At 42.8% G+C, this 23,975-nt stretch overlaps 2 protein-coding genes across 4 annotated transcripts in view; both read left to right on the top strand.

Annotated features, from left to right (window-relative positions):
* Positions 1-7,994: 7,994 nt before the first annotated feature.
* LOC135517001 (hydroxycarboxylic acid receptor 2-like) lies at positions 7,995-9,258 on the top strand. The gene has a single exon (XM_064941044.1). It carries the CDS (start codon positions 8,176-8,178, stop codon positions 9,256-9,258), a length of 1,083 nt encoding a protein of 360 aa, XP_064797116.1. The 5' UTR covers positions 7,995-8,175.
* A 9,835-nt stretch (positions 9,259-19,093) lies between these two features.
* The window catches only part of clip1b (CAP-GLY domain containing linker protein 1b), a 29,982-nt gene continuing 25,100 nt past the window's right edge, over positions 19,094-23,975 (top strand). For 2 of the 3 annotated variants that reach the window (XM_064942264.1, XM_064942268.1), the window contains exons 1-8: positions 19,094-19,199; positions 21,421-21,640; positions 21,723-22,210; positions 22,310-22,434; positions 22,693-22,894; positions 23,047-23,244; positions 23,388-23,491; positions 23,728-23,788. In XM_064942264.1, the coding sequence (XP_064798336.1) occupies positions 21,553-21,640; positions 21,723-22,210; positions 22,310-22,434; positions 22,693-22,894; positions 23,047-23,244; positions 23,388-23,491; positions 23,728-23,788 (1,266 nt within the window). In that variant the 5' untranslated portion in view covers positions 19,094-19,199; positions 21,421-21,552. The remainder of the gene's footprint in view (positions 19,200-21,420; positions 21,641-21,722; positions 22,211-22,309; positions 22,435-22,692; positions 22,895-23,046; positions 23,245-23,387; positions 23,492-23,727; positions 23,789-23,975) is intronic. The other variant, XM_064942267.1, reaches the window with a different exon arrangement.

The raw sequence follows: 23,975 nt of genomic DNA on the forward strand, positions 1-23,975 counted from the left end.
AATATCTGACTTTGTGTGATTTTTCTTCTTCTACTCTAGTGGAATATGGAATAAAGAATATTAGCCAGATGTGAAGGAAGTCAAGGAAGTTGGTTCGGTGTCTCTAGCTTGAACAGTTCAAGAGTTACTATTAGTGTTGGTGGTTATTTTATACTAATGTTAGTTGTTTAAATGTTTGTAGCTGAAATTGTTAAAAAGCTGTAGCTTTTAAATTGTCTACCACTGTGTTCTTATGGTTGGCATTGAATTCATGAAGTGTTATGTTAATTTATGCAAATCAAAATAGTTCATAAAGGTTTAAAGGAAATTTGACGTTAGGATAGCCTGAATGTTTTAAAGCTGTTGTAACTTCATTTGTTAAGGAGCAGGACCGTTTTGAATAGCTACCACTGTATTACTGTTTCTCATTCAAAACCATGTTAATTTATGCATATTTGTTTATTGTTATAGTTCAAATAGTATAGATAGGTGGAAAGATTGTTTTGATTGATAATATGAGAAAGTTAATTTAGTGTCTCAAGCTTTAACAGAAGGTTAATTTAGTGTCTAGCTTTAACAGTTCAAGAGTAAATATTACTGTTGGTGGGTTATTTTATGATAATGAAAAATGATTTAAATAGTTATAATGTATAAAGTAAAAAAATGTTAGTTGTTTCAATGTTTGTAGCTGAAATGGTGAAAGAGCAGTAGCATTTAAAATGTCTACCACTGTGTTGTTTAAAAACATTACAGTTTATGCAAATGCATGCAAATTAAAATAAAGTTTTAGAGAGCAGTTCTTCCACTGTCGGTAGAAATGGTGGTGCATATTAAGATGGTTTCTGTGGAGGTTGAATTGCTAAAAGGCTCATGGTTTTTGAAATTTTTTGTGCTCTTTGAAACCAGCAACTGACAGTAAAACCAGACTTCTCAAAAGAAGTGGAAACATTCATAGCCAATTGGCTCTACATCAATATACAAATAGTTTTTGCGGGAGAAAATAGAATGTCTACGTTGCACAGTGATATTGCTCTCTCACATATCTCACGGTTTATTTTAGGGATGAGGAGACTATGTTTCCTTAGTATAAAGGAGTCATGAAATCTGAAGACACGTTACATTAGCCAAGACACATTAAAGCAATCTTATTCACTGTTTAAAACATTAACTTCATCACTGAACAGGTGTGTGAATCGTCTTTATTGGCTTTTTTCGTTATTTCACTGTTATGCCTGAATTCGGCTCAAATCCAACTAGGAAGCCTGCATTGTTGAGGAGCGGTTGGATGAAACCAATCCCATGTCAAGAATAACTCAACCTTTTCAGCCCGCTCTTAATTTTTATTCAGTTTGACTTGTCATCAGTTCTGTGTCTGAACTGTGCATAATAAATCTAGGTCTTTCCTTCAGCAAGCACACTAATTCATTGTGATTTCCACAAACCAATGATTCAAGTAGATTATTTCCAGAGAGATTATTTTCATTGAAAGATGTCAAATACACTGACATTCCAAGTGAGACAAATGTGTTTTGTGAGTTTGTCTATGGTTTAGTAAGTACACTGGCAATGTGTTTGCATAAAAGAAAATCTGAATACATGTTGTTCTATAACATGTACAATATGATTTTAATTATCACTGTACATATATATATAAACGTTTGATTATATTTGGCCAGTGTTTAGTTATGTCAATACCGCAGTTGGTGGGTGGATGGAGAACGTCCAGACAGACGAGAGAAAGAGAGGATGCTTCGCAGGTGACGTCACAGTCTGGCGCTGGGAAGTGCAGGCTGCTCGAGAAAACGAGCTGGGCAGGGTAGCTCTGTGAAATCAGCGTCTTTTAGCGGCATTAAGCGGCAATAACTGCTCTGAAAACGTTTCAAAATAAAAGTATTCCGTTTACTTGAACACAATACCACACAGTATATTTTGGTTGAGCAGCTAGCAAATGAAATTGTATTTGTTACATGCTTTGTAAACAACAGGTGTGGACTAACAGTGAAATGCTTACTAATGGGCCCTTCCCAACAATGCAGAGAAAAAGAAAATAGAGCAATATTAGAAAAGTAAAACACTTAATAATAAAAACACAATGAGTAATGAATGATAACTTGGCTATACAAAAGGGGTACCAGTTCCGAGTGGATGTGCGGGGGTATGAGGTGTGCGGGGATATGAGGATACAGCTTCGCAGACTCTTGGCATTCTCTCAACCAGCTTCAGGAGGTAGTCACCTGGAATGCATTTCAAATAACAGATGTTCCTTGTTAAAAATGTATTTGTGGAATTTCTTTCCTTCTTAATGCATTTGAACCAATCAGTTGTGACATGGTAGGAGGGGTACACAGATGATAGCCCTATCTGGTAAAAGACCAAGTCCATATTACGCCAAGAACAGCTCAAATAAGCTAAGAATAATGACAGTCCACCATTACTTTAAGACATGAAGGTCATTCAATACGGAAGATCTAAAGAACTTTGAACGTTTATTCAAGTGAAGTCGCAAAAACCATCAAGCGCCATGATGAAACTGGCTCTCATGAGGACCGCTACAGGAAAGGAAGAACCTTGCAGACAATAAGTTCATTAGTGTTACCAGCCTCAGAAATCGACAATTGACTGCACCTCAGATTGCAGCCCAAATAAATGCTTCACAGAGTTCAAGTAACAGACACATCTCAACACCAACTGTTGAAAGGAGACTGCTTGAATCAGGCCTTCATGATCGAATTGCTACTTAGAACCTACCTCTAAAGGACACCAATGAGAAGAAGAGACTTGTTTGGCCAAGAAACTATCATTTGTTTTTCAACACGACAATGACCCAAAGCAAATTAACCAGCCAACATGTGCTCAGCATATGTGGGAACTTCTTCAAGACTGTTGGAAAGTGCTTCCGGTGACGCAACTTAGGAAATGGCTGTCTAGTTTTTCGTACTGCACATCGGTTGGGTATTTCCCCCCCTAAATACAAGTATTTACTCTGAACATTATAATAACTTACTGTCGTTCTGCCCCTGAACAAGGCTGTTAACCCACTGTTCCTAGGCTGTCATTGAAAATAAGAATTTGTTCTTAACTGACTTGCATAGTTAAATAAAGGTAAAATAAATAAAAATGTATTGAGTGCAAAGTAACTACAATAGGAGTAGCATCATCAGTCAAACATATTGCAGCAGTTTTCATGGTGAGTTAGGTGTTATGCATTGATTAAAGTGGCAGTCCATGTTCACTGTGACATGGCAGGCCATGACAAGCATCTGTTTTTAGTGCTTTGACAATGTAAGTTTGCTGTCCTCAGACCAATCCAAGGTCTGTCAAGGTCTAACACCTCTGTTGTTGTTTTTCCAGTGTGCTCCTTGCCAACAGAGTACTGTGAGTACATGCCTGAGCCATCCAAATGCAGGCAGTGGCTGGAGAAGAACTTCCCAGATGTGTTTGCCAGGATGAGTGTAGGTGAGTTTCATCAGACAGTCTCTAGTTCTTTCTTTCTCTCTGTTTCCTATCAGGAAGATGGGCAATAATACTCTGGAGGTGGGCAATAATGAATGATGTCTTATTAAAAACACTGTTTTTCTTATGCCTTACTGGTCCGTTAGGAAATGCTTCCAAGCAGGACACTGGCGGTGTAGAGGTGCCCCTTGTTGGAGAGGAGGATGAAAAGAAGAAGCAGAAGAGAGGTCTGAGTTCCTCTTCATTTTGATTTCTTGAAAGCAACCTTCCTCAAATCCTAAACCAGTGTTTCCCAGCACAACCTTCAGGGACCCCCCAGCCTTTACACATTTGCTTCAATGGCACCGGAGGGGATGGCTGCCGTTTACAGGCTCCTAACCAACTGTGTTAATTTGTTTTGTTTTTCGCATTGTTTAACGTATTTTGTACATGATGTTGCTGCTACTGTGTCTTGTGACCAAAACGAGCTTCTGGATATCAGAATCCCGATTACTCAATTCAAACTAGACAAAGATTTTTTCTTTAATGAGTCCGACTACTACTACTTTGAGACCAGGCACAAATCCCCGTCATTCGCGTGAAGAAAATACGGAAATACAGGGAGCTGAGGTTGGGTTGCCTTTGTCGGCGAGTGGGTAACCCACCTCTACCATTTGTTCTATTATTCAACGTGAAATTACTGGAGAATAAACAGGATGATCTTTGTTCGAGACTATCCGAGCAACGGGACATTAAACTGTAATATCTTATGTTTCACTGAGTCGTGGTAGAACGACAACATGGATAACATATACTATTGGCTGGGTTTTCTGTGCATCGGCAGGACAGAACAGCAACATCTGGTAAGACAAGGGATGGGGGTGTGTCTATTTGTCAAATCCAGCTGGTGCACGACTTCTATTGCTCGCTTGAGGTAGAATACCTCATGATAAGCTGTAGACCACTCTATCTACCGAGAGTTTTCATATTTTTCATAGCCATCTATTTACCACCACAAACTGATGCTGGCACTAAGACCGCACTCAACGAGCTCTATAAGGGCATAAGCAAACAGGAAAATGCTCATCCAGAAGCAGTGCTCCTAGTGGCCAGGAACTTTAATGCAGGGAAACTTAAATCCGTTTTACCTCATTTCTACCAGCATGTTACATGTGGAACCAGAGGGGTGAAAAAACTAGGTACCTTTACTGCAGACACAGAGACGCATACAAATCTCTCCCTCCATTTGGCAAATCTGATCAAAATTATATTCTCCTGATTCCTGCTTACAAGCAAAAACTAAATCAGGAAGTATCAGTGACACTCACAATATGGAAGTGGTCAGATGACGCAGATGCTACGCGACAGAACTGTTTTGCTAACACAGACTGGAATATGTTCCCGGGATTCATCCAGTGGCATTGAGGGGTATACCACCTCAGTCACCGGCTTTATCAATAAGTGCAGTGACGATGTTGTCTACACAGTGACCATACGTTAGTATCCCAACCAGAAGCCATGGATTACAGGCAACATCCGCACCAAGCTAAAGGCTAGAGCTGCCACTTTCAAGGAGTGGGACACTAATCCGGATGCGTATAAGAAATCCCACTATGCCCTCAGGCAAAACATCAAACAGGTAAAGTGTAAATTCAGGACTAAGATTGAATCTTACTACACTGGCTCTGATGTTTGTCAGATGTGGCAGGGTTTGTAAACTATTACGGACTACAAAGGGAAACCCAGCTATGAGCTGCCCAGCAACGTGAGTTTACCAGATGAGCTAAATGCCTGTTTATGCTCGTTTTCCGGCAAGTAACACTGAATCATGCATGAAAGTACCAGCTGTTCCGGACGACTGTGTGATTACGCTTTCCATAGCCGATGTGAGCAAGTCCTTTTAAACAGGTCAGCATTCACAAGGCCGCAGGGTAATCCAGACAGATTACCAGGACATGTACTCAGAGCATGTGCGGACCAACTGGCAAGTGTCTTCACTGACATTTTCAAGCTCTCCCTGACCGAATCTGTAATACCTACATGTTTCTAGCAGACCACCATAGTCCTTGTGCCCAAGAATGCGAAGGTCACCTAACTAAATGACTACGCCATACCACTCATGTCGGTAGTGCTTTGAAATGCTGGTCATGGCTCACATTAACACCAAACCCTAGACCCAATTTGAATACCGCACTAACAGATCCACAGATGACGCAATCGCACTCCACACTGCCCTTTCCCACCTGGACAAAATGAACAACTATGTGATAATGCTCTTCATTGACTACAGCTCAATGTTCAACACCACAGTGCCCACAAAGCTCATGACTAAGAAAGGACCATGGGACTAAAATCCTCCCTCTGCAACTGGATCCTGGACTTCCTGACGGACCACCCCCAGGTGGTAAGGGTAGGCAACAACACATGTCACGCTGATACTCAACACGGGGGCCCATCAGGGGTGCGTGCTTAGTCCCATCCTGTACTCCCAGTTCAAGCATGACTCCAACACCATCATTAAGTTTGCTGATGACACAACAGTGGTAGGTCTGATAACCGCCAACGATGATACAGCCTATAGGGAGGAGGTCAGAGACCTGACAACAACCTCTCCCTCAACATGAGCAAGACAAAGGAGCTGATCATGGATTACAAGAAAAGGAGGGCTGAACACACCACATTCATATCAACGGGGCTGTAGAGGAGCAGGTTGAGAGCTTCAAGTTCTTTGGTGTCCACATCACCAACAAACTCATGGTCCAAACACACCAATACAATCATGAAGAGGGCACGCCAACACCTTTTCCCCCTCAGGAGACTGAAAAGATTTGGCATGAGTCCCCAGATCCTCAAAGTTCTACAGCTGCACCATTGAAAGCATCCTGCATCACTGCCAGCATCACTGCCTGGTATGGCAACTGCTCGGCATCTTATTGTATGGTGCAACAGAGGGTAGTGTGTACGGTCCAATACATCACTGGGGTCAAGCTTCCTGCCATCCAGGGCCTATATACTAGGCAGTCAGAGGAAGACTCAGTTACCCAGGTCATAGACTGTTCTCTCTGCTACCGCACGGCATGCGGTCCCGGAGCGCCAAGTCTAGGTTAGTTACAGGAAATAGACGAGTAGTCTGTGTGTACCTGAATGAGATGTATTTTACACACACTAACCATCTGTCTTTCCATTGTAGGTGGATGACGACAGCATTGATGATCTTGGAGAAGTCAAGAAGTGAAGACCCGATGTGCACTTTTACTGAAAATATATGCAACATGTAACAACAACCTGGCCAAATGGAGACATTAACATTAAAAAGGAGTTGTTTTATATCTATTTTATTTACTGTATAGAAACTGTGGACTTGGCCACTCCCTTTTGGCATTTTTCAGTTCTTGATAGCTGCGGTCTGTCTCTGTCTCTCTCAGTCGCCAAAGGTCTGGTCTGATGTGATTCCTTCCCAAACGCTTTTCACTCAGCAAAATCTTAGGGTAATAAATGTTGCTCATTCACTTGCTCATTCTTTAGTCCTTCTTTCAGACCTCTCTCTTCATCATCCCACTCTGTAAGTACATCTCACTGTACTGTCTGCAATGTATGTTCATACTGCCATTGTATTATTTCATTTAATGAAATAGAAATTGGGCTGCACATAATCAGGTAGTTAACATTTTCTGAAAGAATTAGATATCACATTTACCAGGATCTATTTGTCTAACTATTGGATAAGGCTCACTGGCATCTCAGGATGCAAAAGATGGATGGTGTTTCCCTCAAACCAGCAAATCTCCTTTCACAATGATAAAGAATAGATAAGAGTCCGAGATGACCTCCCTTTAAAATTGCTTCATTAGGCACATTTTCTTCCAATTTGTGCCTACTGAACCAGACCAGGAGTCGTGACCTTTAAGTTAACTGTATTCTGGGAACCCTTGCGTTCCCTTATGTACCCACGAGTATGATCTTTCCACCAGCATAATAGTTTTATAATGACCCCTGTCGGGGTAGGTTCCTTGTCAATCATTGGCTTATTGGTGAAATCAGCAGTCAGACTATCTTCTTTAAATAAACCAAACCTTTATTAATGATATTGCAGAGAGAAGTTAACAATGGAAGCACAGCATGCATGTTTCACAGTATGCTCTGCAGCCAACCAAAGGGCGCAGCTGATTATATACTTTGATCACTTCCCTGATGGTGTAATCATCTACTTCAGTGTATATGTGCTGCAATAAGCTGAGGTAACCTCGGACAGTAACTTCTCTGAATTCATTAGCATTGACCACTTTTCACAAGATCAAAATGTGAAAACCAGACACTTGTTACTTCTCTTTTTCTAGTTTCGGTCTGACTCACACCCATTCTGCAGGCACACTTGCTAGGCTTTAACCGCAAAGATGAAAGTAGATAGCTTGTGCAAAGTATATTGTCAGAGATAAGACACATAGCAACAGCACAGTAGTGAGACAAGCATATGAATCTTAAGGGGGAGGGTCTTTGGGACCCTACACCCCATAATCCCTGGGCTGTTGGTGTACTCAGTCAGTGCCATCTGCCTACAGATCTCCATAAGAGATAACACACTGCACACCCACACACTCTCTCCACATTGTTGGCACCGGAAGATCGTTTGCATGACCACAAACAATAAAATCCCTGGTTAAATGCAGGAGGTGCCTAGACAACACTATCAATATTGACTATTTTCAGAGAGGAGCAAAGCAGCAAACAGATGGTCTCTCCTGTTAAAAGCGTATCGTTTGACCCATGGCAAACTTCACAACTACAGAAGATGACTGCTGCGCCTTTGAGTCTCCCATCCTGGACCATGTCCTGCCTCCCATCCTGGTGCTGGAGTTCATGTTTGGGCTGATGGGGAATGTTGTGGCTCTGTGGATGTTTATTTTCCACATGGACACCTGGAAGCCCAACTCTGTCTACCTCACACAGCTGGCCGTTGCCGACTCCATCGTCCTGTTCTGTCTTCCATTCAGAGCCGACTACTACCGACGCGGCAAGCACTGGATCCATGGTGATGCCATGTGCCGGAATATGCTGTTCATGTTGACGGCCAACCGCGGCGCTGGCATCCTCTTCCTCACTGCAGTGGCTGTCGACCGTTACCTCAAGATCGTTCACCCCATGAACAAGATCAACCGGATGGGCCTGAATTATGCTCTGTGGGTGTCTCTGGGCCTGTGGGGGATGATCATCGCTGCAACCGGGTACCTGCTGACCAACAATCACTTATTCTACCACAACAACCAGACACAGTGTGAGAGCTTCAACATCTGCATGGGCTTCAGCCCGCTGTCTACGTGGCACAACACCTTATACGTGACCCAGTTCTTCTTGCCCACTGCCATTGTCACCTTCTGCACGGTCTGCATCACCTGGCAGCTGAAGAACAAGACGATCGACACCGGGGGGAAGATCAAACGTGCGGTGCAGTTTGTCATGGCCGTGGCACTCATCTTCATAATTTGCTTCTTCCCCAGTACAGTGTCTCGGATCGCTGTGTGGATCCTCAAGGCCTGGTACAACGAGTGCCATTATTTCAAAGAGGCCAGTTTGGCGTTCTACACCTCTGTGTGTTTCACCTACTTCAACAGCGTGCTGAACCCCATCGTGTACTACTTCTCCAGCTCTGCCTTCAGTGGGAACTTCCAGAAGCTGTTCAACAGACTGCTGGGGAGGAAAGAGGAGGAGGTACCGCCAGCCTCGCCTGAGACTGGGACCGAGATCAGCAGCGCAAATACAGTGTCAGGGAGGAGTAGTAACTTCCAATCACTGGTCCAGGGTGAGGGCCTGTACTCGCAAAGCGTCTCAGACTTATTCATTGTGATTTAAAATACAAAACTGATCCTAGATCAGCACTTCACTCTGAGACGCTTTTAAAAAGGTACAAAAGAACAAAATATCTGACTTTGTATGATTTTTCTTCTTCTACTCTAGTGGAATATGGTGTGTTCTAAAGAATATTAACCAGATGTGAAGGAAGTCAAGGAAGGTGGAGATAGTTGTCTGTTAGATACGAATTTTAACATTTTTATGTTATGTTGATGTTCCATAGCTAAAAGTAGAAATTAATTAATTGGTTCGCTCAATTAAGATTTTCCTTTGTCTTTGGGTTTTATGTATTTGCTGGTGATTCAAGTAAATTCATTGTGAACTAGAAAAGTACATTTCCTAATGAAAATATGTGTGCTTGCTAGCTAGTCTTAAAGTATTTATGGTTGGGAAATGAGTTATAGTAGTTATAGTGACTGCAGTAGCAATGATAGTGACTGGTTATAGTTGAAAAAATAGGTAGATTTGATTTGATTATTTGATTAAATAGGATAGCCTGAACATGTGAATTTGGTTCGGTGTCTCTACCTTGAACAATTCAAGAGTTACTATTGTGTTGGTGTTGGTGTATAGTGTTGGTGGTTATTTTTTACTAATGTTAGTTGTTTTAATGTTTGTAGCTGAAATTGTTAAAAAAGCAGTAGCTTTTAAATTGTGTACCACTGTGTTCTTATGGTTGGCATTGAATCCATGAAGTGTTATGCTAATTTATGCAAATCAAAATAGTTCATAAAGGGTTATAGGAAATTTGACATTAGGATAGCCTGAATGTTTTAAAGCTGTTGTAGCTTCATTGGTTTAGGAGCAGGACCGTTTTGAATAGCTACCACTGTATTACTGTTGCTCATTCAAAACCATGTTAATTTTTGTATATTTTTTATTGTTATAGTTCAAAAAGTATAGATAGGTGGAAAGATTGATTTGATTGATAGGATAGCCTGAACATGAGAAAGTTAATTTAGTGTCTCTAGCTTTAACAGTTCAAGAGTAAATATTTCTGTTGGTGGTTTATTTTATGATAATGAAAAATTATTTCAATAGTTATAATGTATAAAGTAAAAAATGTTAGTTGTTTCAATGTTTGTAGCTGAAATGGTGAAAGAGCAGTAGCATTTAAAATGTCTACCACTGTGTTGTTGTTTGACTTTGAAAACATTGCAATTCATGCAAATTTATGCAAATTAAAATACAGTATATTTGATAAAAGTTTTAGAGAGCAGTTCTTCCACTATCGGTAGAAATTGTAATGCATATTAAGATGGTTTCTGTGGAGGTTAAATTGCTAAAAGCTTCATGGTTTTTGACATTTTTTGTACTCTTTGAAACCAGCAACTGACAGTAAAAATAGACTTCTCAACAGAAGTGGAAACAACAATGTTTAGTTATGCCAATACCGCAGTTGGTGGGTGGATGGAGAACGTTCAGACAGACGAGAGAAAGAGAGGATGCTTCGCAGGTGACGTCACAGTCTGGCGCTGGGAAGGGCAGGCTGCTCGAGAAAAACGAGCTGGGCAGGGTAGCTCTGTGAAATCAGCGTCTTTTAGCGGCATTAAGCGGCAATAACTGCTCTGAAAACGTTTCAAAATAAAAGTATTCCGTTTACTTGAACACAATACCACACAGTATATTTTGGTTGAGCAGTTAGCAAATGAAATTGTATTTGTTACATTCTTTGTAAACAACAGGTGTGGACTAACAGTGAAATGCTTACTAATGGGCCCTTCCCAACAATGCAGAGAGAAAGAAAATAGAGCAATATAAGAAAAGTAAAACACGTAATAATAAAAACACAATGAGTAATGAATGATAACTTGGCTATACAAAACGGGTACCAGTACCGAGTGGATGTGCGGGGGTATGAGGTAATTGTAGATATGTACATATAGCTAGGAATAAAGTGACAGATAGTAGACAGAAGCAGCAGCGTGTGTGATGAGTAAAACAAGTTTGTGCAAAAAGGGTCACCTATTTGGTTAACTATTAAACTAACTATTTATGGCTTGGGTGTGGGAAGGTGAACGGAAAGGCTCCGGAGCAACGAACCACCCTTGCTGTCTCTGCCTGGCCGGTTCCCCTCTTTCCACTGGGATTCTCTGCCTCTAACCCTATTACAGGGGCTGAGTCACTGGCTTATTGGGGCTCTCCCATGCCGTCCCTGGAAGGGGTGCGTCACCTAAGTGGGTTGATTCACTGATGTGGTCATCCTGTCTGGGTTGGCGCCCCCCCTTGGGTTGTGCCATGGCGGAGATCTTTGCGGGCTATACTCAGCTTTGTCTCAGGATGGTAAGTTGGTGGTTGAAGATATCCCTCTTGTGGTGTGGGGGCTGTGCTTTGGCAAAGTGGGTGGGGTTATATCCTTCCTGTTTGGCCCTGTCCGGGGGTGTCCTCGGATGGGGCCACAGTGTCTCCTGACCCCTCCTGTCTCAGCCTCCAGTATTTATGCTGCAGTAGTTTATGTGTCGGGGGGCTGGGGTCAGTTTGTTATATCTGGAGTACTTCTCCTGTCTAATTCGGTGTCCTGTGTGAATCTAAGTGTGCGTTCTCTAATTTTCTCCTTCTCTCTCTCAGAGGACCTGAGCCCTAGGACCATGCCCCAGTACTACCTGACATGATGACTCCTTGCTGTCCCCAGTCCACCTGGACCTGCTGCTGCTCCAGTTTCAACTGACCTGAGCCCGAGGACCATGCCCCAGGACTACCTGACATGATGACTCCTTGCTGTCCCCAGTCCACCTGGCCATGCTGCTGCTCCAGTTTCAACTGTTCTGCCTTATTATTATTCGACCATGCTTGTCATTTATGAACATTTGAACATCTTGGCCATGTTCTGTTATAATCTCTACCCGGCACCGCCAGAAGAGGACTGGCCACCCCACATAGCCTGGTTCCTCTCTAGGTTTCTTCCTAGGTTCTGGCCTTTCTAGGGAGTTTTTCCTAACCACCGTGCTTCTACACCTGCATTGCTTGCTGTTTGGGGTTTTAGGCTGGGTTTCTGTACAGCACTTTGAGATATCAGCTGATGTACGAAGGGCTATATAAATAAATTTGATTTGATTTGATTTGGGTAGAAGCTGGCTTGGGGCCTTTCTCTGACACCGCCTAGTATTGAGGTCCTAGTCTCGGTAAGTAAGGGTGCTGCAGCACCCCCTGTAAAAATAGAATAATGAAAAATATATATGTATAAAATACATTTCATATTTAAGTTAAAATCCTCTTAGGTGTGTACAATTAATCTAGTCGAATCTCAATCACCCACAGAGCTATGGCTAATTTAGGCTCCACATTTCACCCTGTTAGGTTCCAACCTGTTAGTATTATCTAATAACTGTATGGGATTATGCACCTAAAATGGAATTTAGTGCCTGACTTTGACCAATATGTTTTTCTGAAAGTCAAATGTCCTTTTTCTGAAGTTATGAGGTCCAAAAGGCACTGCAAAGTAGGAATGATCGTGTTCTACCTGCAGCTGTGAACCCCTGACCTGACTCACAGATGTGCCAACTTGTCCCGGACATGCTGTTTTGACCCCCGCTCTCTCTCTCTGTGTGTCTCTCTCTCTGCGTGTCTCTTTTTTTCCCAGACCTCCTGTTTCAACCTCTGAATGCATGGCTATTGACTCCCGAGGTTTTGAACTGTTGCACCCTCGAAATCGATTTATTATTATAACTCTACACATATAATTTCTACTGTATTATTGAAACCAAAAAAGTTGTCACCATAAAAGGGGGCATTTCAGAAACCTCTGACCCTTTACTAATAAGTTCCAGTGTCATACCATAGAGAGTGGCCGCATGAGATACTTTTTTCGGCAGAAATCTACTGTCACCGCTGATGAAAATTGATATATTCAATATAGGCCTACATTACAGCCCTATACAGCGGTTTCCTACTCTACTGTTTAATCCACAGTTAAAGTCAGAAGTTTACATACACCTTAGCCAAATACATTTAAACTCAGTTTTTCACAATTACTGACATTTAATCCTAGTTAAAAGTCCTTGTCTTTAGCCAGTTAGGATCACCACTTTATTTTAAGAATGTGAAATGTCAGAATAATAGCAGAGAGAATGATTTATTTCAGCTTTTATTTATTTCATCACATTCCCAGTGGGTCAGAAGTTTACATACACTCAATTAGTATTTGGTAACATTGCCTTTAAATTGTTTAACTTGGGTCAACTTAGCCTTCCACAAGCATCCCACAATATGCTGGGTGAATTTTGGCCCATTCCTCCTGACGGAGCTGGTGTCACTGAGTCAGGTTTGTAGGCCTCCTTGCTTGCACATACCTTGACTTTGTTGTCCTTAGGCCATTTTGCCACAACTTTGGAAGTATAATTGGGGTCATTGTCCATTTGGAAGACCCATTTGTGACCAAGCTTTAACTTCCTGTCGGATGTCTGGAGATGTTGCTTCAATATATCCACATAAGTTTCCTCCCACATGATGCCATCTATTTTGTGAAGTGCACCAGTCCCTCCTGCAGGAAAGCACCCCCTCAACATGATGCTGCCACCCACGTGCTTCACGGTTGGGATGGTGTTCTTCAGCTTGCAAGCCTCCCCCTTTTTCTTCCAAACATAACGATGGACATTATGGCCAAACAGTTCTATTTTTGTTTCATCAGACCACAGGACATATCTCCAAAACGTACGATCTTTGTTCCCATGTGCAGTTGCAAACCGTAGTTTGGCTTTTTATGGCGGTTTTGGAGCAGTGGCTTCTTCCTTGCTGAGCGGCCTTTCAGGTTAAGTCTATATAGGACTAATTTTACTGTGGATATAGATACTTTTGTACCTGTTTCCTCCAGAATCTTCACAAGGTCCTGTTGTCCTGGGATTGATTTGCACTTTTTGCAACAAAGTACGTTCATTTCTAGGAGACAGAACGTGTCTCCTTCCTAGCAGTATGACGGCTGAGTGGTCCCATGGTGTTTATACTTGCGTACTGTTGTTTGTACAGATGAACGTGGTACCTTCAGGCATTTGGAAATTGCTCCCATGGATGAACCAGACTTGTGAACAATTTGTGTTCTGAGGTATTGGCTGATTTATTTTGTTTTTCCAATGATGTCAATCAAAGAGGCACTGAGTTTGAAGGTATGCCTTGAAATACATCCACAGGTACACCTCCAATTGACTCAAATTATGTTAATTAGCCGATCAGAAGCTTCTAAAGCCATGACATAATTTTCTGGAATTTTCCAAGCTGTTTAAAGGCACAGTCAATTTAGTGTATGTAAACTTCTGACCCACTAGAATTGTGATACGTGACTCATAAGTGAAATAATTTGTCTGTAAAGAATTGTTGGAAGAATTACTTGTGTCATTCACAAAGTAGATGTCCTAACCGACTAGACAAAACTATAATTTGTTAACAATTCATTTGTGGAGTGGTTGAAAAACGAGTTTTAATGACTCCAACCTAAGTGCATGGTAACTTCCGACTTCAACTTTATAAGTTTCTTTTCTATTATTTTCTGTCACATGTGCCTTTTCTTTATCTGGATAGACACTTGTGGTTTCTAGCTAACAATATACCAATCAAAGCAATGGAGCTTATAGTGAAGAAAAACCTGTGGTAAAAAAACATTCATATTGGGGCAACAGAGGGAGCAAGTTTGCAAAAGGCTCTCATATCATGCAATTATACCATTTCTAAAGTGGTCATATATATACAGTGCCAGTCAAAAGTTTGGACACACCTACTCATCCAAGCGATTTTCTTTATTTTTGCTAATTTCTACATTGTAGGTATAATAGTGAATACATCAACACTTTGAAATAACACAGGGAATCATGTAGTAATCAAAAAAGTGGTAAACTAATCAAAATAAACGTCATATTTTACATTCTTCACAGTAGCCACCCTTTCCCTTGATGACAGCTTCGCAGACTCTTGGCATTCTCTCAACCAGCTTCAGGAGGTAGTCACCTAGAATCCATTTCAAATAACAGGTGTTCCTTGTTAAAAATGTATTTGTGGAATTTCTTTCCTTCTTAATGCATTTGAGCCAATCACTTGTGACAAGGTCGGAGGGGTACACAGAAGATAGCCCTATCTGGTAAAAAACCAAGTCCATATTACGGCAAGAACAGCTCAAATAAGCTAAGAGAAACGACAGTCCAACATTACTTTAAGACATGAAGGTCAGTCAATACGGAAAATCTAAAAAACTTTGAACGTTTCTTCAAGTGAAATCGCAAAAACCATCTAGCGCCATGATGAAACTGGCTCTCATGAGGACAGCCACAGGAAAGGAAAACCCAGAGTTACTTCTTATGCAGACAATAAGTTCACTAGTGTTACCAGCCTCAGAAATCGACAATTAACTGCACCTCAGACTGCAGCCCAAATAAATGCTTCACGGAGTTCAAGTAACAGACACATCTCAACATCAATTGTTGAGAGGAGACTGCGTGAATCAGGCCTTCGAATTGCTAGTTATAAACCACCTCTAAAGGACACCAATGAGAAGAAGAGACTTGCTTGGCCAAGAAATATGAGCAATGGACATTAGACCTGTGGAAATCTGTCGTTTGGTTTGATGAATCCAAATTTGAGACTTTTGGTTCCAACCGGTGTGTCTTTGTGAGACGCAGAGTAGGTGAACGGATGATCTCCGCATGTGTGGTTCCCACAGTAAAGCATGGAGGAGGAGGTGTGATGGCGTGAGGGTGCTTTGCTGGTGACACTGTCTATGATTTATTTAGAATTCAAGGCACACTTAACCTGCATGGCTACCACAGATTTCTTCAGCGATACGCCATCCCATCTGTGTCACGTCCTGACCGTAGTTCCTTTTTTATGTCTCTATTTTGGTTTGGTCAGGGCGTGAGTTGGGGTGGACATTCTGTGTTTTTTCTATGTTTTCTATTTCTAGGTGTTTGGCCTGGCATGGTTCCCAATCAGAGGCAGCTGTCAATTGTTGTATCTGATTGAGAACGATACTTAGGTAGCCTTTTCCCACCTGTGTTTTGTGGGTAATTATTTTTACCTTTTGTGTTTGTGTGCATCTCGGTTGCGTCACGGTCTGTTTACCTGTTTGTTTTTTTGGTTATTTCGGTTTCATTTTCATTAAAAGATGTGGAACTACATGCCAGCTACGCCTTGGTTGATTTATGACAGGGAGTTTGAGGATAGCGAGCGTGACAATCTGGTTGTGCTTAGTGGGACTATCATTTGTTTTTCAACAGGACAATGACCCAAAGCAAACTAACCAGCCAACATGTTCTCAGCATATGTGGGAACTTCAAGACGTTTGGAAAAGCATTCCTCATGAAGCTGGTTGAGAGAATGCCAAGAGTGCGCAAAGCTGTCATCAAGGCAAAGGGTGGCTACTTTGAAGAATCTAAAATATATTTTGATTTGTTTACCACTTTTATGATTACTACATGATTCCATACGTGTTATTTCAAAGTTGTGATGTCTTCACTATTATTCTACAATGTAGAAAGTAGTAAAAATAAAGAAAATCCCTTGAATGAGTAGGTGTGCCCAAACTTTTGATTGGTAATGTATATACTGAACAAGAATATAAACGCAATATGCAATAATTTCAAGGATTTTACTGAGTGAAAGTTCATATAAGGGAATCAATCAGTTCATATAAATTCCTTAGGCCCTAATCTATGGACATGACTGGGCAATGGCGCAGCCACCCTGTAAAGGCTTTCTTCTTTTGAAGGAGGAGCGGACCAAAATGCAGCGTGGTACTTTTTAGACGTTTAATGAATGACGAAAAAACACGAACAATACAAAAACAACAAAACTGAAACGTGAAATCCTAAACAGTCCTATCTGGTGAAGACACAGAGACAGGAACAATCACCCACGAAAACACTCAAACAATATGGCTACCTAAATATGGTTCCCAATCAGAGACAACGATAATCACCTGACTCTGATTGAGAACCACCTCAGGCAGCCATAGACTATGCTATACACCCCACACAACCCCAAAACGAAACACACCACAAATAAACCCATGTCACACCCTGGCCTGACCCAATAAATGAAGATAAACATAATAAATATAGACCAGGGCGTGACACACCCACTGGGAGCCAGGCCCAGCAAATCAGAATGGCTTTTTTCCCCACAAAAGGGCTTAATTACAGACAGAAATTAACCTCCTCAGATAATCCCGCAGGTGAAGAAGCCGGAGGTGGAGGTTCTGGGCTGGCGTGGTTACCCATGGTCACGGTCTGCAGTCGTGAGGCCGGTTGGACATACTCGGCTTATGGTAGAGAAATTAACATTAAATTCTCTGGCAACAGCTCTGGTGGATGTTCCTGCAATCAGCATGTCAATTGCACGCTCCCTCAAAATTTGAGACATCTGTGGTTTTGCGTTGTGTGACAAAAACGGCTCATTTTATGTCTGGAGGAAATGTCTGGAGGAAACCTGGCACCATCTCTACGGTGAAGCATGGTGGTGGCAACATCATGCTGTGGGGATGTTTTTCAGCAGCAGGGACTAGGAGACTAGTCAGGATCGAGGAAAAGATTAACGGAGAAAAGTACAGAGAGATCCTCGATGAAAACCTGCTCCAGAGTGCTCAGGACCTCAGATTTGGGTGAAGGTTCACCTTCCAACAGGACAACGACCCTAAGCACACAGCCAAGACAAAGCAGGAGTGGATTCGGGACAAGTTTCTGAATGTCCTTGAGTGTTCCAGCCTTGAACCCGATCAAAAATATCTGGAGAGACCTGAAAATAGCTGTGCAGCAATGCTCCCCATCCAACCCGACAGAGCTTGAGCGGATCTGCAGAGAAGAATGGGAGAATCTCCCCAAATACAGGTGTACCAAGCTTGTAGCATCATACCCAAGAAGACTCGAAGCTGTAATTTCTGTAAAACAAATTCTGTCATTATTTGATATTGTATCTAGATTGATGAAATAAACCATGAAATAAACCATTTAATCAATTTTAGAATAAGGCTGTAACATTGTGAAAAATGTGAATGCACTGTATATATACATTTTAATACAGACTAGCTCAAAAATAAGTGAAAATGGACAAATTATCCTATGTATTATGATAATTTTCTGGTAAAGAAAAGTGGAGGTGTAAAACACTTTGACAAGTGTCACGCCCTGACCTTAGAGAGCCTTTTTTGTTCTCTATTTGGTTAGGTCAGGGTGTGATTTGGGTGGGCAAATCTATGTGTCCTATTTCTTTGTTGGCCGGGTATGGTTCCCAATCAGAGGCAGCTGTCTATCATTGTCTCTGATTGGGGATCATCCTTAGGGAGCCTGTTTTCCAGCCTGTTTTGTCTTTTTTGTGTTGTGTGTGTGTATTTTTTTTTTGGTGTTCATCTAAAGAAAGAAAGAAAGATGTACCAAGCTGCGCCTTGGTCTCATTCCAACAACGGACATAACAAGAAGGCTGTTTGGCTCAGAAATATGAATAACTTTGCAGCTATTTCTGATTAATAAATAATTCCATGCTGGTGGGTGGTAACATTAAAATAAAACCCAGCCCTAAAACAAAAGGTAAACTGAAAAGAATGTGTATTTCATATCATAGGAAAAGACACTGCATTCACACAGATTTGCAGGAAGTAGGCAGTTTGGAAATATCACTAAAAGCCCAAATATATCATTCGTTTACTTTGACTAAAACAATGACTTATTTACTTAAATCATTGGGCAACATGAGTAAACCTGGCCATCGTCTTTCCACTGGAGTGGGCGTTCCAACAATATTGTTTGTGATTTTAAATGCACTTAATAAGTAAAACCATTTTCAGGGGAACTTTTATTTTGGAAATTAGCACTATGATCACCTGGCCTTAATGCCGCTATGTTCACAATGCTAGGCCGTTTTTATTATACATCAGTGTGTGCTGGGCAGGGTTTGGGAATTAACGGGCGTACTGTTGCAGTTATTTTAATCGCTTCGATCAAAACAGTGATTTATCGACTACACTTCAGGTAAGCAATATTTGTTTTATATATACCACTCATATCCCCATTTGTTTTTCTTTTTATGCAAGGGAAAGCTACCTAGATAGCTAGTCACTATCTGAAATTCCGACAGGGAGGGACAGCAGGGAAGGAAGGCATCGGGAATTACACCCACTGGTCCAAAGCAGAAATGCGTAGCGGGTTAGGAAGCTAGCTGGTTATTATCTCTAATTACGTTCTTATTCTCTAATACAATACATAAGTGGATGAGAACATATCACGTCCTTTCAATAAAGCTAAACTGTTCAAGTTGCTGCGAGTCAGTTTAATTGATTTTGCCAGAGCTCAGCTTGACAAGCAAGCTTCACATTCAGACCAGGATATGTCATTACTCCCCTGCTCTAACCAGCTGGTTAGCCAGCAGCAACTAACCAGCTAATAGAAAACTATTAGAAGTATCCTTTCTGCTATATCAGTCAAGAGCCATATAGCTTGATAGCTTCCAGCCATGAAGACTGGTTTACTAATCGTATTATGGAAGCCAGGGATATGGAGAGAAATTCACCTACTTGGAGAGACTGACTCGTGTAAAGGTGGGCTCAGCAAAGGCAAGCTGCATTTATCCTCAGTAAAGCTGTCCTGTAACGGATGCTTTAGTCAGCTAGCTAGATATTTGACGAGCAATAATAGCAACCATTCCTTAATCCTCAGTCATTACTTGAACCGGTCTATCTATTTGATTTAGACACATGTACTATTTATGGTCATCAGCAAGATTCGCTTAAAAGCAACAGTTAACTTGGCATCGTTTCTATATTAATGTGTTATAATACGTTTATTACGATCTGGAAAGAGTCGTTTTTACAGAGAGTTTAATAGCAGCCAGAGACAGCATCATGCTCGCATTGTTGTGGACTGACACCCCGAGGGGGAGGAGCGTCCCTGGGTACGTCACCACGCATCTGGCAAGGCCTTCTTTTTTACCTGGCTGGCTGGCTGCAGACCAGACTGGCCTTGTTCGACCTGCATTTTGATATTAGGACTTGAATTTAGAAATTAATTGCATTGATTGGGCCAGTTCAAAAGACCCGGTAGACCTAGACTTTGTGATAATATTCAGAAAGTACCCATGGCAATTCTGTCCCTAGAGTCTCCCGCTGTTCCCTTATTCTACCATCCATGGCCATGTAATACTGGCTGGGTAATAATTAATGAATAATGTGGCCCCATTAAGTGCACCGTCACTCCTTTCACACCTTCTTCACACACAGTCACACACCCGCCACAGTCATAGCTGATGTGTGATGAGTGTTCTGGCACCAAATGAGTGCTGTTCATTAGAAGATGGATAACTTGATAATAAAAGTTGATGCACCTTTTTTACTTTGGCAAGGGTCTACCCACATTTTGCGGAAAAAGGCCTAGAAAGTGCAAGGTTACTTTGTTCATCGCGAACGACGATCAGTTTACCCTCCATTTTTCTAAAACCTCTACATCACTGGATGTGACGATGGTCGAACTCATGTTGAGCTGCGTCCAAAAATTCACACCATTCCTATCGTGTGTCCCCGCCCATAGGGAAGACAACGAACAAGTAGCCAATGTTTCCCAGCTACACCCTGACTGGATGAGGGATGGGGCGGGAGTATCTCTACATAGAGGATGGCTGTTCTTCTCTGCTCTTTTTATGACCATTTAGTCATGTCATTCTGGAGCTCTTAGTCACTAGTCAGGCCTGTCCAGAAACAAGCACCAGTCTTGAATTATAATGGAGTTATAATGATGCTGTGTCCTGTGTGTGTGTACACTGTACGTGTGAAGTGCTGCTGGGTGGGTTTGGAATGTCTTGACTTCCTGTCAACTGTGTATTTGGCCCTAAACTGACTTGCTGCTTCCTGGCTAGAGGCCAGGGGTCTCTCATGTTCTTCCTCTATTCCTCTCTCTCTCTCTCTCTCTCTCTCTCTCTCTCTCTCTCTCTCTCTCTCTCTTTCTCTCTCTCTCTCACCCCCTCTCCCCCTCTTTCTTTCTGTCTCTGGTTCTCTCTCTCTCTCTCTTTCTCTCTCACCCTCTGTCTGTCTGTCTGTCTGTCTGTCTGTCTGTCTGTCTGTCTGTCTGTCCGTCTTTCTTTCTTTCTCTTCTCTCCCTAACCCTATACTACTTCATAATGAATTACATGTCATTTTTTTGTGAACTTCATGAAATACAAATGAAATCTATTAAGAACTATTCCGTGTCTTGTGTCTCTCAGGCCTCGGCCTCAAGGTGGGGCAGAACAAAGTAGGTGGTGGGGCAGGAAGGCCTAGCCCCCCCATCCTGACAAGAGGCCAGCCCCAGCTTCTGCTCCAGTAGCCCATAGCCTCTTGAGGAGCAAGCAGGGACCATGAGCACAGGCAAACCCAGTGGAATCAAGCCTCCCAGCAAGATAAGCAGGCCAACTGGATTACCGACACGCACCTCCCCTTCCTCTAGTAAGAATCAGCCGCAGGGCTCATTGTGTGTGTGTGTGTGTGTTGTTGTTGCTGCTACTGCTGATGATGATTGTTTTTCCAGCTGCTCCAAAGCCTGTTCCTCCTGAGAAGTCTCCCACCCAGGATGGAGAAATGGACTACCAGGTGGGGGAGAAGGTGTGGGTCAACGGCAACAAGCCAGGATATGTCCACTTCCTGGGGGGAACGCAGTTTGCCCCAGGCCAGTGGGCTGGCATCGTCCTGGATGAGGCCATCGGAAAGAATGACGGGTCGGTGGCGGGGGTCCAGTACTTCCAGTGCGAGGATGGCAGAGGAATATTCACACGGCCCTCCAAGCTGACCAAGACGGCTATGCCAGAGATGGAGGCCAACTGTGGGCAGTCTAACCCTGGCGAGACAGGGGCAAACTCCCCTACCGCTGCTGCTGCTGGGGCTGCTAATACCACTGGTAACAGCACCAAGACACCGCTGAGCAGAACCATGACGGGCAGTGGGTCAGTGTCCAACCTCTCTGAGACAGACTCAGCCAAGAAGACCAGAAGAGAATTGAGACTGGGAGACCGCGTGCTGGTGAGTTTGTGTGTGTGTGTGTGTCAGCTCACAGCTCTTGTTCCTTCTCTACTACCTCCTTCTCTATCTGTCTCTCTGTCATCCTCTCTCTCTCTCCAGGTGGGGGGTAATAAGTCGGGGGCGGTGAGGTTCATGGGGGAGACAGAGTTTGCCAAGGGGGAGTGGTGTGGAGTGGAGCTGGATGAACCACTTGGGAAGAATGATGGAGCCGTGGCTGGATCCAGGTTAGATATGCGACACACAGGTTTATTATCAGTGGTTAAAGCTGTACCTGTAGAAAAAGTATTTTAAAAACAACGATAACGATTAAAAACATGTCCTTCTCTAAATAGTCAAGTGTCATGAAATTCAGTGGTTTTAAAGTTTGACCCGTATAGAGAAAGTATTAAAAATGATACATATTAAGAATATCTCCTTCTCATATGTTTCAGGTATGTTCTGGATTTTTGACATCCTCTGATATCCCTTTCAAATGTCTCCAGGTATTTCCAGTGTCTGCCGCGGTACGGCCTGTTTGCGCCAGTCCACAAGGTGAGTCGTATCGGCTTCCCCAGCACCCTGGCTAAAGCCAAGGACTCCTCGCGGAGACGCTCCACCATGAAGAGGAGTCCCAGCGCCTCCTCCTTGAGCTCCCTGAGCTCTGTCACCTCCTCTGTCAGTGGGAAACCCAGCCGCACTGGCCTGGTAAGACACACACAAACACGCTACTGAAAATACACACACACACACACACACACACACGCACACACAGCGTTCTTTATCTTCTCCCTGCTCTCTCTTCTCTCCACTTGTGTCTGTCTTATCTGAATGTGTCCTCTCTATCTCTTCCCACCTAGCTGACCGAGACCTCGTCGCGGTATGCTCGTAAGATCTCTGGCACTACAGCGCTACAGGAAGCCCTGAAGGAGAAGCAGCAGCACATCGAGCAGCTATTGGCCGAGAGGGACATGGAACGCGGGGAGGTTGCCAAGGCAACCAGCCATGCTGGGGAGGTGCAGCAGGAACTGTCACTGCTCACGAAGGTACAGGGGCAGGTGAGGGGAGAAAGCACAGACAACACACACACAGACAGAAAAATGCAATACGCGTGGAATATCCGTCTCCCACACATGCTTTATGTTGTTGACCTATAGCAAACCATGTCAATGCATTGATATGGCACGTGTGTGTGTGTTAGTATGCTATGGAGATGGAGGCTAAGCTAGATCAACTGCGTGAACTGGTGGAGACAGCAGACAGAGACAAGGTGGAGCTGCTGAACCAACTGGAGGAAGAGAAGAGGTGGGTGGGTGGTGGGGTGTGTGTGTATGCGTGCGTGCGTGAGGGAGGGAGGGTAAATGAGAATTGTAGTAGATGGAGGGGTTTTATGGGCTGGTTATGTCAATATTGTTCTCTATGTTAGTATTTTTAAGTGCATCGTTTGGAAAGCATTGCTGTTTTTCGATGCCTGGTATGGGATAGAGCCTGGGATGTTGGAGGGGAGGAGAAGAGGATGACTCTTTCTATCTGTCTGACAGGAAAGTGGAAGACCTGCAGTTCACTGTGGAGGAAGCTTGCATCACTAAAGGTGACCTAGAGGTAAACAAATGACCCAGTACTCTGATTCTCTCTCTCTCTCACACACACACACACACACACACACACACACACACACACACACACACACACACACACACACACACACACACACACACACACACACACACACACACACACACACACACACACACACACACCTGCTAACAGAATCCAGACAGCGTTATTT

This window comes from Oncorhynchus masou, chromosome 28, assembly GCF_036934945.1.
Source record: "Oncorhynchus masou masou isolate Uvic2021 chromosome 28, UVic_Omas_1.1, whole genome shotgun sequence".
NCBI lineage: Eukaryota > Metazoa > Chordata > Actinopteri > Salmoniformes > Salmonidae > Oncorhynchus > Oncorhynchus masou.

Excerpts from the sequence above, each read along its gene's own strand:
- LOC135517001 (XM_064941044.1), top strand. The coding sequence starts at position 8,176 with ATGGCAAACTTCACAACTACAGAAGATGACTGCTGCGCCTTTGAGTCT.